This window comes from Sceloporus occidentalis, unplaced genomic scaffold (assembly GCF_023333645.1).
Source record: "Sceloporus occidentalis isolate IW3139 unplaced genomic scaffold, rSceOcc1.0.p SCAF_2, whole genome shotgun sequence".
NCBI classification, from domain to species: domain Eukaryota; kingdom Metazoa; phylum Chordata; class Lepidosauria; order Squamata; family Phrynosomatidae; genus Sceloporus; species Sceloporus occidentalis.
In genome coordinates this window covers 78,043,488-78,057,343 of record NW_028316982.1, presented here as the reverse complement: position 1 = coordinate 78,057,343, position 13,856 = coordinate 78,043,488, and the positions used below count along the sequence as shown (strand labels likewise).

General features: G+C 42.9%; 1 protein-coding gene across 3 annotated transcripts in view; it reads right to left on the bottom strand.

Moving 5' to 3' along the window:
• The window catches only part of HTRA1 (HtrA serine peptidase 1), a 58,776-nt gene extending 46,060 nt beyond the window's left edge, over positions 1-12,716 (bottom strand). Inside the window, exon 1 of one of the 3 annotated variants that reach the window (XM_089510081.1) lies at positions 11,923-12,716. In XM_089510081.1, the coding sequence (XP_089366207.1) occupies positions 11,923-12,385 (463 nt within the window). In that variant the 5' untranslated portion in view covers positions 12,386-12,716. The remainder of the gene's footprint in view (positions 1-11,922) is intronic. The other 2 variants (XM_089510079.1, XM_089510080.1) reach the window with 2 other exon arrangements.
• Between the last annotated feature and the right edge of the window lie 1,140 nt (positions 12,717-13,856).

Sequence of the window (13,856 nt, the reverse complement as noted above, 5' to 3'; positions counted from 1 at the left end):
TTGGCATGATTTACTTAGAAGGGAGTTGCCTGTGCCTTCCTCTGACACTGAGAGTGTGTGACCTGCCCAAGATTACTCAGTAGCCTTCCATGGCTGAGCAGGAATTCTCTGGTCTCCAGAGCTGTAGCCCAGTGCTCAAATCACTATACCATGCTAGCTACTTGGGGGGGGGGGGGGTGCAAGTCATTTCTTCACATAGACTATGGGAGTCTTGCATCTGAGGAAGCAGACCCAGTCTAAGAAAACTTATGCTACAATGTCTTTTGTGCAGTTAGGCCCAGTACAGACCACTGTGATGTCCTGCCAGGACTGACTGAATTTCCCCCTGCATTTTCTTTCGTGTTGGTTCAGGCCACAGAATATTTTAGTGTAGGAAAGTCATTGTATTAGTTTGTGGGAGGAGCTGTAGGATTCCCCTGCATTATTTCCAGGTTTGGTTTGCCCTTTTCCAGCACGCACTGCTGTAGCTAGAGGTTTTTAGCTGGGGAGCAGTCTTTGCTGTGAGCAGGCAGAGAGCTGTCTTTTGGTGGCAAACAGGCCCAGACAGCCGGAAAGGGCATTTCTTACACTTTAGCCATTTTAGTTACCAGGACCAATTTAGCCAATTTAGTTACCAGTACCAACTCAGCCAAATTAGTTACCATCAGCAAGCAAATAAAGAAATTCAGGAGCTGAAAGACCCTGCACCAGCTCCATTGAGTGAGGAGAGCAAACTGACATCAGACCCAGAAAGATGACATCCAGAAGATTGCTGAAACTGTAAAGTATCTTTATTTAGAGCTGGGGAGGAGAAAACTCTTTATTTTTGTCCTTTAAATTAAAATTCCCCCCTTTTGAACTTTACATTCAGCTTCAGAGCCTTTTTGTGGGTAAAGAGTTTGATCTCACCAGGGTACCGGCATTGCACACCCAAACCTGCCACCACTTTTAGTTGGGTGTGTCTTCACAACCACCGCTTTGCGGCAGCCTGGGGCTGAAACTAGGGCTCGGGAGAGCGGAACATCCACACACTCCTTGCTCTCTCGATGCTATTTTGGGCACATGTGCATTCACACACCACACACGCCAATAACGTACCTTGTGCGCTGCATCCAAACAGTGAAGAGCACAAGAGACATCACTGCGCCGCTCCAGGCGCCTTGGCAGCAGCACGGAAAGGAGCTGCGTTTTGCAGCTCCTTTTTGGAATGGATCGTTGCCGTGCCCATGCAACAACAATCCGGGGCAGAAAGGGACATCTGTACAGGGCCTATGTCTCAAAGGTGGTACAAGAACCTTTTGCATACTGATATTCCAGACTAACACAGCCACGTCTCTGAATTCTGCTCCTATGGGGCTTTTGTTTTGTTTTAAACAGGAAACATGTATCTGTTTTCAACTGTTAGATGAAAAAGTTCATTTCAATATCAACACTGAAAAGAAATCAAATTATACTGGGGGTCACCCATTAAACTGAAGGAGATGGAAGAGACAATATAATAAAGACCTTCATACTACAGTTATGGTTATTTGCTGTAAATTCAAAGAAGGAAATTAATTTCAAAGAAAGGGAAAGCACCTTACAATTCATGTTTTCTCAACAGCACTCTGAGGTAGGCTCTTCATAATAGGTATTCTTCCCTTTTGGATGGCCTAATAAAAGTGCTCTACTCATACAGATTTTGCAAATTCTCTATTGGTAAGTTTTGAAATTTGTCTATCAGTGGAATTTAATGCACTCTAGAAAAAAGGCATTGTTTACTGGATTAAAAGCCAATGTAGAGTAGAGGTTAGGGCACTGGACTACGACTCTGAAAATAAGGGTTCAATTTCCCACTTGGCCATGGAATTCAGTGACTGTGGATAAGTTACACTTTCAGTTCCTGAAAACTGCTTGACAGGGCTGCCATAAGTCAGAAATGACTTGAAGGTACACAACAAACAACAACAAGGTAATGTATGTATAGGGACAGTGGCCTATACAGGAAGCTGATCAGATTCTAAACCCCAATCTCCACCTCTGGCTAGTGCATCATGGTGGTTCTTACTGCTATTTCCCTGCACTGTACAGCTTGACTACTGCAGCTTATAAATATGGCATCATGAATTTTATTGGGCTTGCCAATATTTATCCAGCCTCAAGCAAAATGATCAAACTGCAGATTATGATGGACTGGGTTTTAGCATTGCCAAGAATGGTTCCATGCACTTTCAGCATCTATTCAGCAACAATTCACTCTGCTGAGATTGTTGACTTTGCTTTTCTGATTTCATTTTCCATGACATCACTTGACTCAAAGGCATTTAGCTATAAAGAGATTTAGATTAAGCATTTCAGTTACATCTATTCTGGTGGACATAAAAAGTCATCTCCCTGGTAATTTTTATATTTAAAATTCTGGTATTTTATGGAGGGACCAGAAGAAACTGATGAAATAATGCTCTAAGTTCTATCAATTTAAGTTCCAGATGCTTTAAGTTCTACCAATCACTCAAAATTCTCTTTTGAGAATTCTGTTAATGTTTTCTTGTATATACTGAAGACATACTATGGCCATGCAACTAATATGACAGAATCCTGAAGTGAATCAAGCCACTTTGGGCCAGTCTTGGACCAGCTCCATGTCACTATATTTCCAATGTATATGTATGGATGTGAAAGTTGGAAAAATGAAGAAAGCTGAAAAGAAGAGAATAAAATCTCTGGAAATGTCTGTGCTAGAGGACAGTGCCATGGACTATGAAAATAAATGGGTCCTAGAGAAAAGTGAGTGAACCTTCACTAGAAACCAAAATGAGCAAACTGAGGTTATCATACTTTGCCCATGTCATGAGATAACACAACTCATTAAGTAAAGACGATAATGACTGGTAAGGTGGGAGGCAATAGGAAACAAGTAAGATGACATTATAGATGGATAGACTCCATCAAAGCAGTCACAGCCCTGAGTTTGCAGGTCCCAAGTAGGGCTCTTAATGACAGGGTGTGCTGGATGTCTCTTTCTTGGGGTCATCATAAATCAAAGCTGACTTGACAGCAATTAAAAACAATTGGATCAGATCAGATTGTCCCAATTCACTGTTCATATCAATTTAGACTGATCCAAATATCAAAAATAAGCAGGAAAAATCAAACAGTATGTCTTCCACATGACTGTATCAGAAAAACACCTAAGTGATATGACATGGAGGGGAGTGGACTTTGCTCATTTGACAGATCTAATGTGCAAGCTGGGGCAAGAATCTTGCCAGTACTGTCCAATCACAGCCACAATCTTTGAGGACAGACTTTGAGATTCTTTAAATTATATAGTCAATTTTCTCCTATATTTCTTCTCTTTCACTTCCAAGATTTAATTGTTAGTAGCAGTTCATTGAGCCTGTCCCTAAATACCCTAAATCAATGGTACTCAAACTTTTTACCCTTGGGACCCCGCCTTTACATCTGTGAGGATGTCACACGCTGTATGTGAAAGAAAATATTTTGTTTATTTAGCATGCGTATTGTCATTCACACATTCATGTACGCTCATATTTTAACATTTTATAAGGAAATAATATTCAAATTAGAATAGCTTCATTTAAATAAATTCAATACTTAATGAATGTGTAAATTTTATACATAAAATGTTTGGGAAGAGAAAGGGGAGGAGGAGGGATCAAAGATTCCAACTCTCACTCCCCCCTTGATTAACTCTCACACGCACACCTGGGAGTCCTACCTCACCATTTGAAAACCATTGCCCTAAAGGCAATATGTCCTTTCTGATTTTGGAAGCTAAGCAGGGTTAGGCCTGATTAGTACTTGGATAGGAAACTACCAACAAATACCATGTGCTGTAGGCTACATTTCAGAGGAAGGAACTGGCAAACCATGTCTGAATATGTATTGCCTAAAAAACCCTGTGAGTCAGCATGATGTAGTTGTTTGAGTGATGACTATGACTCTGGAGATCAGGGTTCAAATCAGCCATGAAAACTTTATGATTTGAGCTTGGGCAAGTCACTATCTCTCAGCCTCAGAGGAATGCAAAGGCAAACGCTCTCTGAATGATTCTTGCCAAGAAAACCCGGTGATAGATAGATTCACCCTAGGATTGCTATAAGTTGGAAAAAATTGAAGGCACACAACAACCAAAACAAGAAAAACCCTATGAAATTCATGTGGTCACTATACATTGACAGGAGACTTGAAGGCACATACACACACGCTCATTGAAAAAACAGTGGCCCGGTACAGACTGGCGCCATAGCACGTCCTGGTGACATGCTAGGGTTACCTCAGGGCATCTGTAACCCTAGCACGTCTTCAGTATGTCAAAATGGCAGCGCCTTGTACAGATGGGCGCCGACATTTCGCAGCGCCATAAAGACATCACAAGTGCACTACTGGCACACTGCGGCGTCATTATGGCGCCACAAGAAGAACCTGCTTTTTGGATGTTCTTTTTGCTCCACAGGGAAGTCCCGCGGTCTGGTGACTGCGGCTTCACCACAGAACAAAATCAGGCGCTAGCAGACCACCCTTTTTGGGCAGTCTGTACCGGGCCTATGGTAAAAGTTTGGGAGATCGCTGATGGTCAGCTAAACGCTTCTCCTTTTATTTGCCAAACTTGTATCTTGTTGAATACCCAAGTTTAACCCTCTCTTTGCCTTCTTGGTTTGTTAATTTGAGAACTTATCTGTTAACATGCACTCAAGAGTACCTTTAGCTATTGTTGGGTATTTGCCCTTTTTAGTGTGATTCATATTTCAGTATCATTATTCAAAAGTTTTTGTCCATCTGTGCAGTTTTAGTCTGCCAAGAAACACATTTATTTAATTCACAAAGTACATATTATTATTATACTGCATGCTTAATTAATTTTGTGAAGCAAAACAAATATGACTTTATTGCCTATATAGTTCAATAAGCAAACCATTAAATTTAATTTCCATTAGATCCCCTCATTAGTTAAGCCTACTTATGATTTATGGTAGAAATCAGGCAGTCTGAGTCACCACAGAAAAGGGGGAACAAAACCCAGGATTGCTATCTGTCTTCAATGTAAGCAACAAATGAGAAGAGGTCAGCTACCCAAGGTATTATAGCACCAGCAGCCTATTCCCAACAACTTAAAAGAAGTGATCTTGCTTAGGACAGAGGCAGAGAAGTCTCAGCAGCAGGGAAAGTATTCACAGGTCATGGCTGAATTCCCTGGCAGGAATTTAAGTAGATACTGATAAACAAAAAGATGTAGCCACTCCCAGTTCAAGTCAACACAAGAACACTGGCAACCTAAATCTTCAGTTCAGATTCATGATCATGATCAAAATTAGATTGATCCATGATTAATCAGACCCAGATCTGAATCACCAAACTTGGCTCTGAACCAAATGAAGGGTGGTGGCATGCAGATCCCTAGAAATAATATAAAGAAAGATCACTAAAACTTTACAGTTTTGATGTGTAAAGAAGAAACAGAAATATGTTAATGTTCTTTGCCTTCCTCAATAAAATGTAGTTTTAAGACTTCCTTTTTTTTCAAAGGAAGTGTTTGCTCCCATATCTTCTATCCCAATATCTAACAGATGTTTGGATGACCTTTCAGATACATTCTTATAAGCAGAGGTACTTCAAAAGATACTCAAGAATCTACATGCATTCCAGACCACATAGTTTTGTTCTAGAATTCCAGACTTAAACTTCTCAAGTCTTTCCAATAAGCTATTCCTTACATGAGTCCTACAGGCTGGTCCAACAGTTAGTAGGTCAATAACAATATGCACATAAAATGTAATCTGTACAGAAGGTGGGATGTAGTTAGATATGGTTCTGGCAGATCTCACAATTCCCTATGAAAATAGGGAGGGTGTCATTAATCTAAAAGTGCAGCAAAGATAGACAGGCAGAGATGGTTCCTTTCTGCTTGCCACTCTCTGACTCAAAAAAAAATTAGGGTTTTTTTAATTTCTAGTGGTAGTAGAGCATTAACAGAAGCAAAAACAGCTTAAACTTATGAACCTCTGATAGGAAAACAAACTGAGGGGGTAAGATTAAACTCTCCGCTTGTTCTTCCCTATTTTGGATTAAAAATTATTCCACCACACCATTCATCATTCATAAGAATATAGCAAGAAGCCCAGTTCTGCATATAGATCTGCCATGTACATAACCTTACAAATGTATCCTATATATGTTCACTCAAAAGTAAAACCTAGTGAGATCCAAGGTAGATTGGTGTTAAGCAGGCATCAGGTAGGAAACTAGCAAGAGCAGAACTCTTGTTGATTTTTCAGTCATGCTCTTATAAAAGAAAATATTTATCTCCAGGAAAATATTAGCTAGAGCCAAACCAGATGTTGCACATCAGACGGGTAACAGTCTCCCAACTTGTTTTTCTTAATGAAGAGCAGTCATAAGATTCTGCAAGTTTGAGCAAAAGAAAAAGAACTGTCTAACCCTTTCCCTTTTATGTGCTATTCCACTCAACATGACTCCCTGAATTTGTTTCTTCTCCTTGGAAGGAATAGATTAGTACTTGTCTCTTTCCTGCACATGGAAAAATAGCTGGAGGTGGATAACCTGAATGAGGAAATGACCAGAGACATAGGGGTAAAGCAATCTCTCTTCTGCCCTACAGCCCGCAGTGGCTTTTGTTGTTGTTGTTTTAAGACTGTGAAATGAGATTGCTGTGTAGCTGGGCACTTAAGTGACTCTTAATCACACAGAATATGTGTTGAAATAACAGGAAACAAACACATTGAATTAAGGCAACATTGTCCATGATTAAAGCTGTAATCCTGTACACATTTAATGGGGACTAAGTTCCACCAGACAGCACTGTGCAATGGTCTGACCATTGGACTATAACTCTGGAGAGCAGGGTTCAAATCCCTGCTTGGCCATGAAAATCCACTGGCTGACCTTGGGCAAGTCACACTCTCTCAGCTTCAGAGGATGGGAATGGCAAACCCTCTCTAAAGGAACTTGACAAGAAAACCCTGTGACAGGTTCACCTTAGGGTAGCCATAAGTCCGAAATGACTTGAAGGCAAACAACACGCACACAAGTTCAACTGAATTCAGTTGGACTTACTTCTGAGTAGAATTCAGACACATAGCCACCTTAGTCTGGAATATCAGTATGAAAACGAATCATGCAAAACTTGAGATTAACTGAGCAAAAGAAGTTGTAACATGAACTTTTGTAGACTTGGTCTGAGGAAGCAGATCAAGTCTATGAAACGTTATACTACAACCTTTTATCACTCAGTCTGAAAGGAGCTACAAGATCCCTTTGCATGTTTACTTCTAAGCAGACATGCCCTAGATTGCACTATGAAAATTTCCGTGACTGTTATCAATGATTGCTAATGTAACACCATCGCAGGCATGTCTTGTTTAGCTGATTTATAGTGTTATATTCAAAATACTTGGTAGCAGCCTCTAATTCTGAAATTAAGAGTATTTATACAATGGCTAGTAGTTCTGCATTTGTACTGCATTCAAGAGAAATATGAATCTTTCCCCCTTAATACCAGCTCCCCATCTCATCTCACTGTGGGATCCAGTGCCAACCTTATTCCTCAACGGATTACCTGTCTACCCAGGAACTAAATGTTCTGTCTTCATCTCACCACATCCCTACTTCTTCCCTGTTCTGCCCAACATGACCTGAGATGTTCCCCCACTAGAAGTGATGAGAGCACTTTCTACAGACTTTCCACTTGCTAACTTTCCAAGCAACATAACCCACATTCTCTTCCACCCAAGTCTGCTTCTTCCTTACTGACAATGACTGTTCACTACTTCCCCACTGCATCCAATTCCCAAGGACTGACTAATTTTCTCCTCCTCCCCATCTTGTCATGATTGCTAACTTGTATTTATGCTTTGAAAAGGGGAAAAGAAAAGACAACATGACCTCTCTCGGTATTACTGAAGAGATTAAATTCCATAATCACTTAAGCAGCAGTCTGCCTGCTCCTAATCTTGAATGTTTGTGTACACACACACATACCCTACCATCAAGGAACACCTGAAATATTGATTTTGTAGCCCCAAGATCACTGAGCAAACGTATGGGAAGACAAACTACATTTAAAGGATACAAGGCATCATTAGACTTGGTTTTCCTTACCCAACCTTGTTCATATGAAATGACTGAGAGGTGTTTTAAAAGTATTTCTGACAGAATCATAGGATCCAAAGGATGTTTTAATCCAACCCTAGGCAGTGCAGACACAGCAAAAGACATTCCTAAGAAGTGACCATCTTACTTCTGTTTAAAACCTTCCGGCAAAGGAAAATCTAGCTCACGTGCAAAAGACTTATTTCACAAATAAGGTGTGGGAATGGTGCCAAAAACCTGAGTGTATGAAGTGCTCTGTTCTGAAAACTCTTAGGTTGAACCTCAGATCCTCCTGGCAGGACTGAAATTAGGACAAAAAGAGCCCATCTAGAACCAGGACCACCAGTTCATGTAGTAGATAATACTGAGGTAGATGGGTGCGGTGGGTGTGCCAGTGGTCTAGTGCAGTGCTAGGCAGCCTCCAGCCTTCCTTCCACCCAAAGGACTCAATAGGGGGTTTGGGAAATTCAGACCACACCAAGTGACAGGCAAAAAAGCAGGGATGACACCACTGCTCCCCAAATATCTGCCTTTTGGCAGAAAAGGGCCTTGGCATTCACCTGCATGTCTTTAAAATGCTAATGAGTGGAGTGAGACTCAGTGCAAGAAGAAAAGACCCCTGGTGTTTTAAAATTAAATTGAAATTATATACACACACACACATTCTTTGTTGCTGTGTGCCTCCAAGTCATTTTTGACTTATGGCAACCTTAAAGTGAACCCTATCATAGTGGGTTGTGGGGGGTGGGGGTTTGGGGGGGTGGCAGGTTTCTTCAGAGGGAGCTTGCCAGGGCCATCCTCTGAGGCTCAAAGAGTGTGACTTGCCCACCCAATGGGTTTTCATGGCAAAGCAGGTTTTGAACCCTGATCTCCAGTCATAGTCCAACACTCAAACCACTACACTATGTTGGCTCTCATCACATGAAACTATGTACATGTAAATACATCCAGGCTGTGCATATGCTATTGTAATTGAAAGGTATGGGCTTAATTTAGCTAGCTGTTTTATGTCATTGCCATTACATTCAGTGATGCACAAGAATTATAATTTATGACCAACATTAGTACAAAAAACAATAGTAAGGATTCTGTATGGTGTGGTATACAGATCAGCATGTTGCAGTAGTTTGCACTAGGAAGTAAATTCCAGTAGAGAGCCAGTGTGGTGTAGTGGTTTGAGCCCTGGACTATGACTCTGGAGAGCAGGGTTCAAATCTCCACTTGGCCATGAAAACCCACTGGCTGACCTTACTCTCTCAGCCTCAGAGGATAGCAAGGGCAAACCCCTACTCTACAGAAATCTGGCCAAAGAAATATCATAGGTTCGACTTAAGGTCACCATAAGTTGGAAACAACTTGAAGGCGTACAACAAGTACAAAAAACATGACTAGGGACTCTCTGTATGGTGTGGTATGGAAGGAGGTCAGTGGTGGCGGGGGGGGGGGGCGACACCATGCAACCCTAATGACTGTACCCACCTTTCCACTTCTCAGCTTGCCCCTTTTTGCAAGTGGGAAACCCACTCCTCTTCTCACCCCACCACCTTCTTATCCCACGGTTGACAAACACATCCTCCTTTCCCACAATTTGCCCTCCATTCCTGCCTTCTGTCCAGGAATTCCAGAATGTACTCCATTTTGACTAAGAAGTATGAAGATATGTTTTATATGAGTGCTTTGAACTTTTGTCTTGAAGGTCCTACATTTCTGCGGTGCCTTGTCCTCCTCTGCGGTTATTAGGACACTTGGTCACCCTGTGACTAAGCAGCATGAATTTATATAGGAGTGCTTTTAGCTTTTTCTTTGGTCAGGTCCTCCATTTTGTCTTAAATGCCCTACATTTTGCAGTGCCTTTGTCCTCCTGCAACTAAAGAGCATAAATTTATATTTCTAGGAGTGTTTCTACCTTTTCTTTGGTCAGGTCCTCCATTGTGTCTTGAATGCCGTACATTTTTGGCAGTGCCTTGTCCTCCTTTGGGGTTATTAGGACATCTAGTCACCCTGCTTGCACCCATCCTTTCTTCTGCTGCTGCTGTTGTTTCTTCTTCTTCAACTTCTGCTTCTTCTTGTTCTTCTTCTTCTACATCTTCTTCCCACAGAGGATGGGATCTGAGTTGGAAACCCATTCCTCTTCTCACTCAACCACCTCCTTCCCCACTGAGAATTTGCCATAAATTTGGTATTTACTGAATTATTTTTTCCTTTCTAAGATATTTACAAGAGAACTGATTTTACATATTTAAAATGTTTTTTTAAAAGGATGCATTTGCAGACAACTACATGTCAAAGCGCAGAAAAACAAAGCCACAAAGTCTGTCCTCTGGACCTACTAAAACAAATGACAGTACTGGCCCATAGGGAAACCATACTTGCCTATAAAGAATCATTGGAAAATACTTGCCAATAGAGAATAATAGAATACTTGTCCATAGAGCATCATTGAAAAATACGTGCCCATAGAGCATCATTGGGGAATACTTGCCCATAGAGAATCATTTATGTGTCCTCCTTTTTGTGTGTGAGTGTGTGTTTTTAACAACCAAACCTCTATATTCTCTATCAACAAGTACTCTCCAAATATTTCCTATGAACAAGTACTGTCATTTCTTTTAATGCTTCCCCATCTAACTGCAAAAAAATCTGTGAGTCGCCTTGGGTCCCTTGGGAGGGAAGGAGAGAAAGGCGGCATATAAATGAAACAAATTAATTAATAAATAAAAGGAGGACAACTTAGGCACCGCAGAATGGAGGGCAGTCAGAGGGGGGGGAAATGGGAGGACATGACCCCCCCCAAAAAAGGGGAGAGCTCAAAATACTGATAGAAACGCAAATCCATGATTCTGAATGGAGGAGGCTTTGTGAGTCCCTCCTGGACTAGAAGGGCACCCCTGAATGCATCAAATGAATAAATGCAGGACCTTCAAGGCACAATGACCCAAGGAAAGCTCAAAACCACACGCCACACTAAGAAGTTTATGCTTAGATCCAAAACACACTGCAGAAATAATCCAGTTTGAGACCGCTTTAGGGAATTAGGGAATCCTGGGAACTGGGTTGTTGTTGGTGTGTGTGTGTGTGTGTGTGTGTATCCCGCCTTCCTCCCAATACAGGGACTCAAGGCGGCTTACAGATCTGAAACGGTCCAGTATAAGACATGCAAAATACCAGTTCTACAAAAACATTCAAACAATTTAAAACATTACATTATTAAAACTGTAGCTTGCCGTGGCACCAAATTTCTCTGACAGGTGGAGAGGGAGGCTCAATGCTTCACAGACACTACAAATCCCAACATACCACGGCACTGAGCCAAGCGGCTTCATGCTGGGTTATTTCTACAGTCTGTTTTGGACCTTGGTCTCAAAGGTGCAACAAGATCTCTCCTCTGCCTGCCGATTCTGCAGACTAACACGGCTATATCTAGGAATAATGAGGAGGAGGAGGAGGAGGAGGATGATAATGCATCCGAGGAAGTAGACCGAAGTCTAGGAAAGCTGATGCTGCCAACTTCTTTCTTTCAGTGAGTCTCAAAGGTGCAACGAGATCTCTCTACATTATTATTATTACTATTATTATTATTATTATATCGAAATGCATCTGAGGAAGTGGGCTGAAGTTAGGAAAGCTGATGCTGCCAATTCCACTCTTTCATTTAAAGGTGCTACAAGATCTCTCTTACCTGCTGATTCCACAGACTAGCACAGCTATGATATCTTTGAATGATAATAATAACAATAATAATGCATCTGAGGAAGTAGACTAATAACAATACTAAGGATGCTGCATCTGAGGCACCTAGGGAAGCTGCTGCTGCTGCTCCCTGCTTCTTACCGTGGCTGCAGGGCCCCCTCTGGATGGCGATGAGGGCGGGCTCCGCGGCGGGCGCCCTGCGGCTGGCGGCCCGGAGCTGGCAGAGGCTGCCGTAGGTCCTTCCGTCGTTGCCGCAGACGGGCTCGGCGGAGGGGCAGAGGCACCTCCCGGCCTTGGCCCTCTTCCTGACGGTGGAGGAGGCGGCGGTGCCGCCGGCGGGGCCCCCGGGGAGGACGACGCAGAGCAGGCCCTCGGCGCAGGAAGGCTCCCCGGCCGGGGCCGCCCCGCAGGCCTCTCCCTCCTGGGCCGGGCAGGCAGGGCAGCAGCCGCAGGAGTCCAGCGCCGGGCTGCCTTGGCACTCGGGCGGCAGAGCAGGGCACCGGGAGCGGTCGCAGCGGTCGGGGCAGAGCGGGCGCCCGAAGAGCTGGGCCGAAGCGCCGCCGGCGACGGAGAGCAGGAGAAGCAGCAACGAGCAGAGCTTCATGTTTACCCCCGGGATTAGGCGGGAAAGAACTGATGGAGAGAGGGGGAAATGGCGCTTTTAAACGCGAAAGGCCCGCCTGGGAGGCGGCTGGGAGGAGGGCTAGACAACGATGGTATTAACAGTGATCATAATAATAAACGCCTATTTGTGCCAATGCTGTTGCTCCTTCCTCCTCTTCTTCATCTCTCCTCCTCCTCACTAATAATAACCTCCCCAGGGAGGGCTTTTATAGCCTCTCTGAGGGATAAAACAGGCGGGGCTTCAGAGAGAGAAGCCGCTTTGGCGAGGCTTTCAGGGGGTTACTTTCCCCCGTGTCTCCCAAGGCGAGCCCATCTCCTCAGCCTGAAGGAGGAGGACCCACCCGGGCCCTCGCAGAAATAGAGGACCTGGCTCAATAAATGTCTTGATCTTGAAAGCACTAAGTTGCAGCTCTCGTTTAATAATGTCACTCACATACACACATTGTAAGTCCATGATGATTCCCACTCAGGGTTGATGACCAGATTGGGGGCAAAAATGGAGGACCTGACCAAATAACACACTCAAACGAGTTTAATGTTATGTAACTCATGTACATGTAAATTCATGCTTCCCACTCAGTCACAGGGTTTGACCAAATATATCCCCCTTCAAAGGAGGACCAGGCCCCAGCAGAATGTAGGGCCCATATAGGAGACAAAACAACAAAATGGAGGACCTGACCAAATGAAAAGCAAAAAAAGACATTGTGGAAATGTAAGTCAGTTGATATGGATATGTAAATCCATGCTTTTCAGAGACAGGGTTGACCAATGTCCTCAGCTCAAGGGAGGACAAAGGCATTACAAAATGGAGGACCTGGCCAAATAAAAAGCTAAACACTCATCTAAATGTGATTCATCTAAATGTAAATTCATGATCCTCAGTCACAGGGTTGACCAATATCCTCAGCTCAAGGGAGGACGAGGCGACCGCAAAATGTAGAACCTTCCAGACAAAATGGAGGGCCTGACCAAATAAAAAGCTAAAAGGACATCGTGGAAATGTAACTCCTTTATTACAAAAATGTAGATTCATGCTTCCCAGTCACAGGGCTGACCAATGTCTTCACCTCAAGGGAAGACAAGGGTATTGCAGAATGTAGGGCATTCCAGACAAAATAGAGGACCCAACCAAATAAAAGCTAGAAAACACTCCTAGAAATATAAATTTATGTTCCTTAGACATAGGGAGACCCAATGTCCTCACCACAAAGGAGGACAAGGCAATGCAGAATGTAGGGCATCCAATACAAAATGGAGGACATGACCAAAGAAAAAGTGAAAAGCACTTATATTTAAATTCATGCTGTTTAGGCACAGGGTGACCAAGTGTCTTAATAACCATGGAGAACCTTCAAGACAACATGGAGGACCTGACCCAATAAAATGCTAAAAGCACTCATAGAATTGTAACTTGTTTAATGTAACTCATAGAAATGTAAATTCATGCT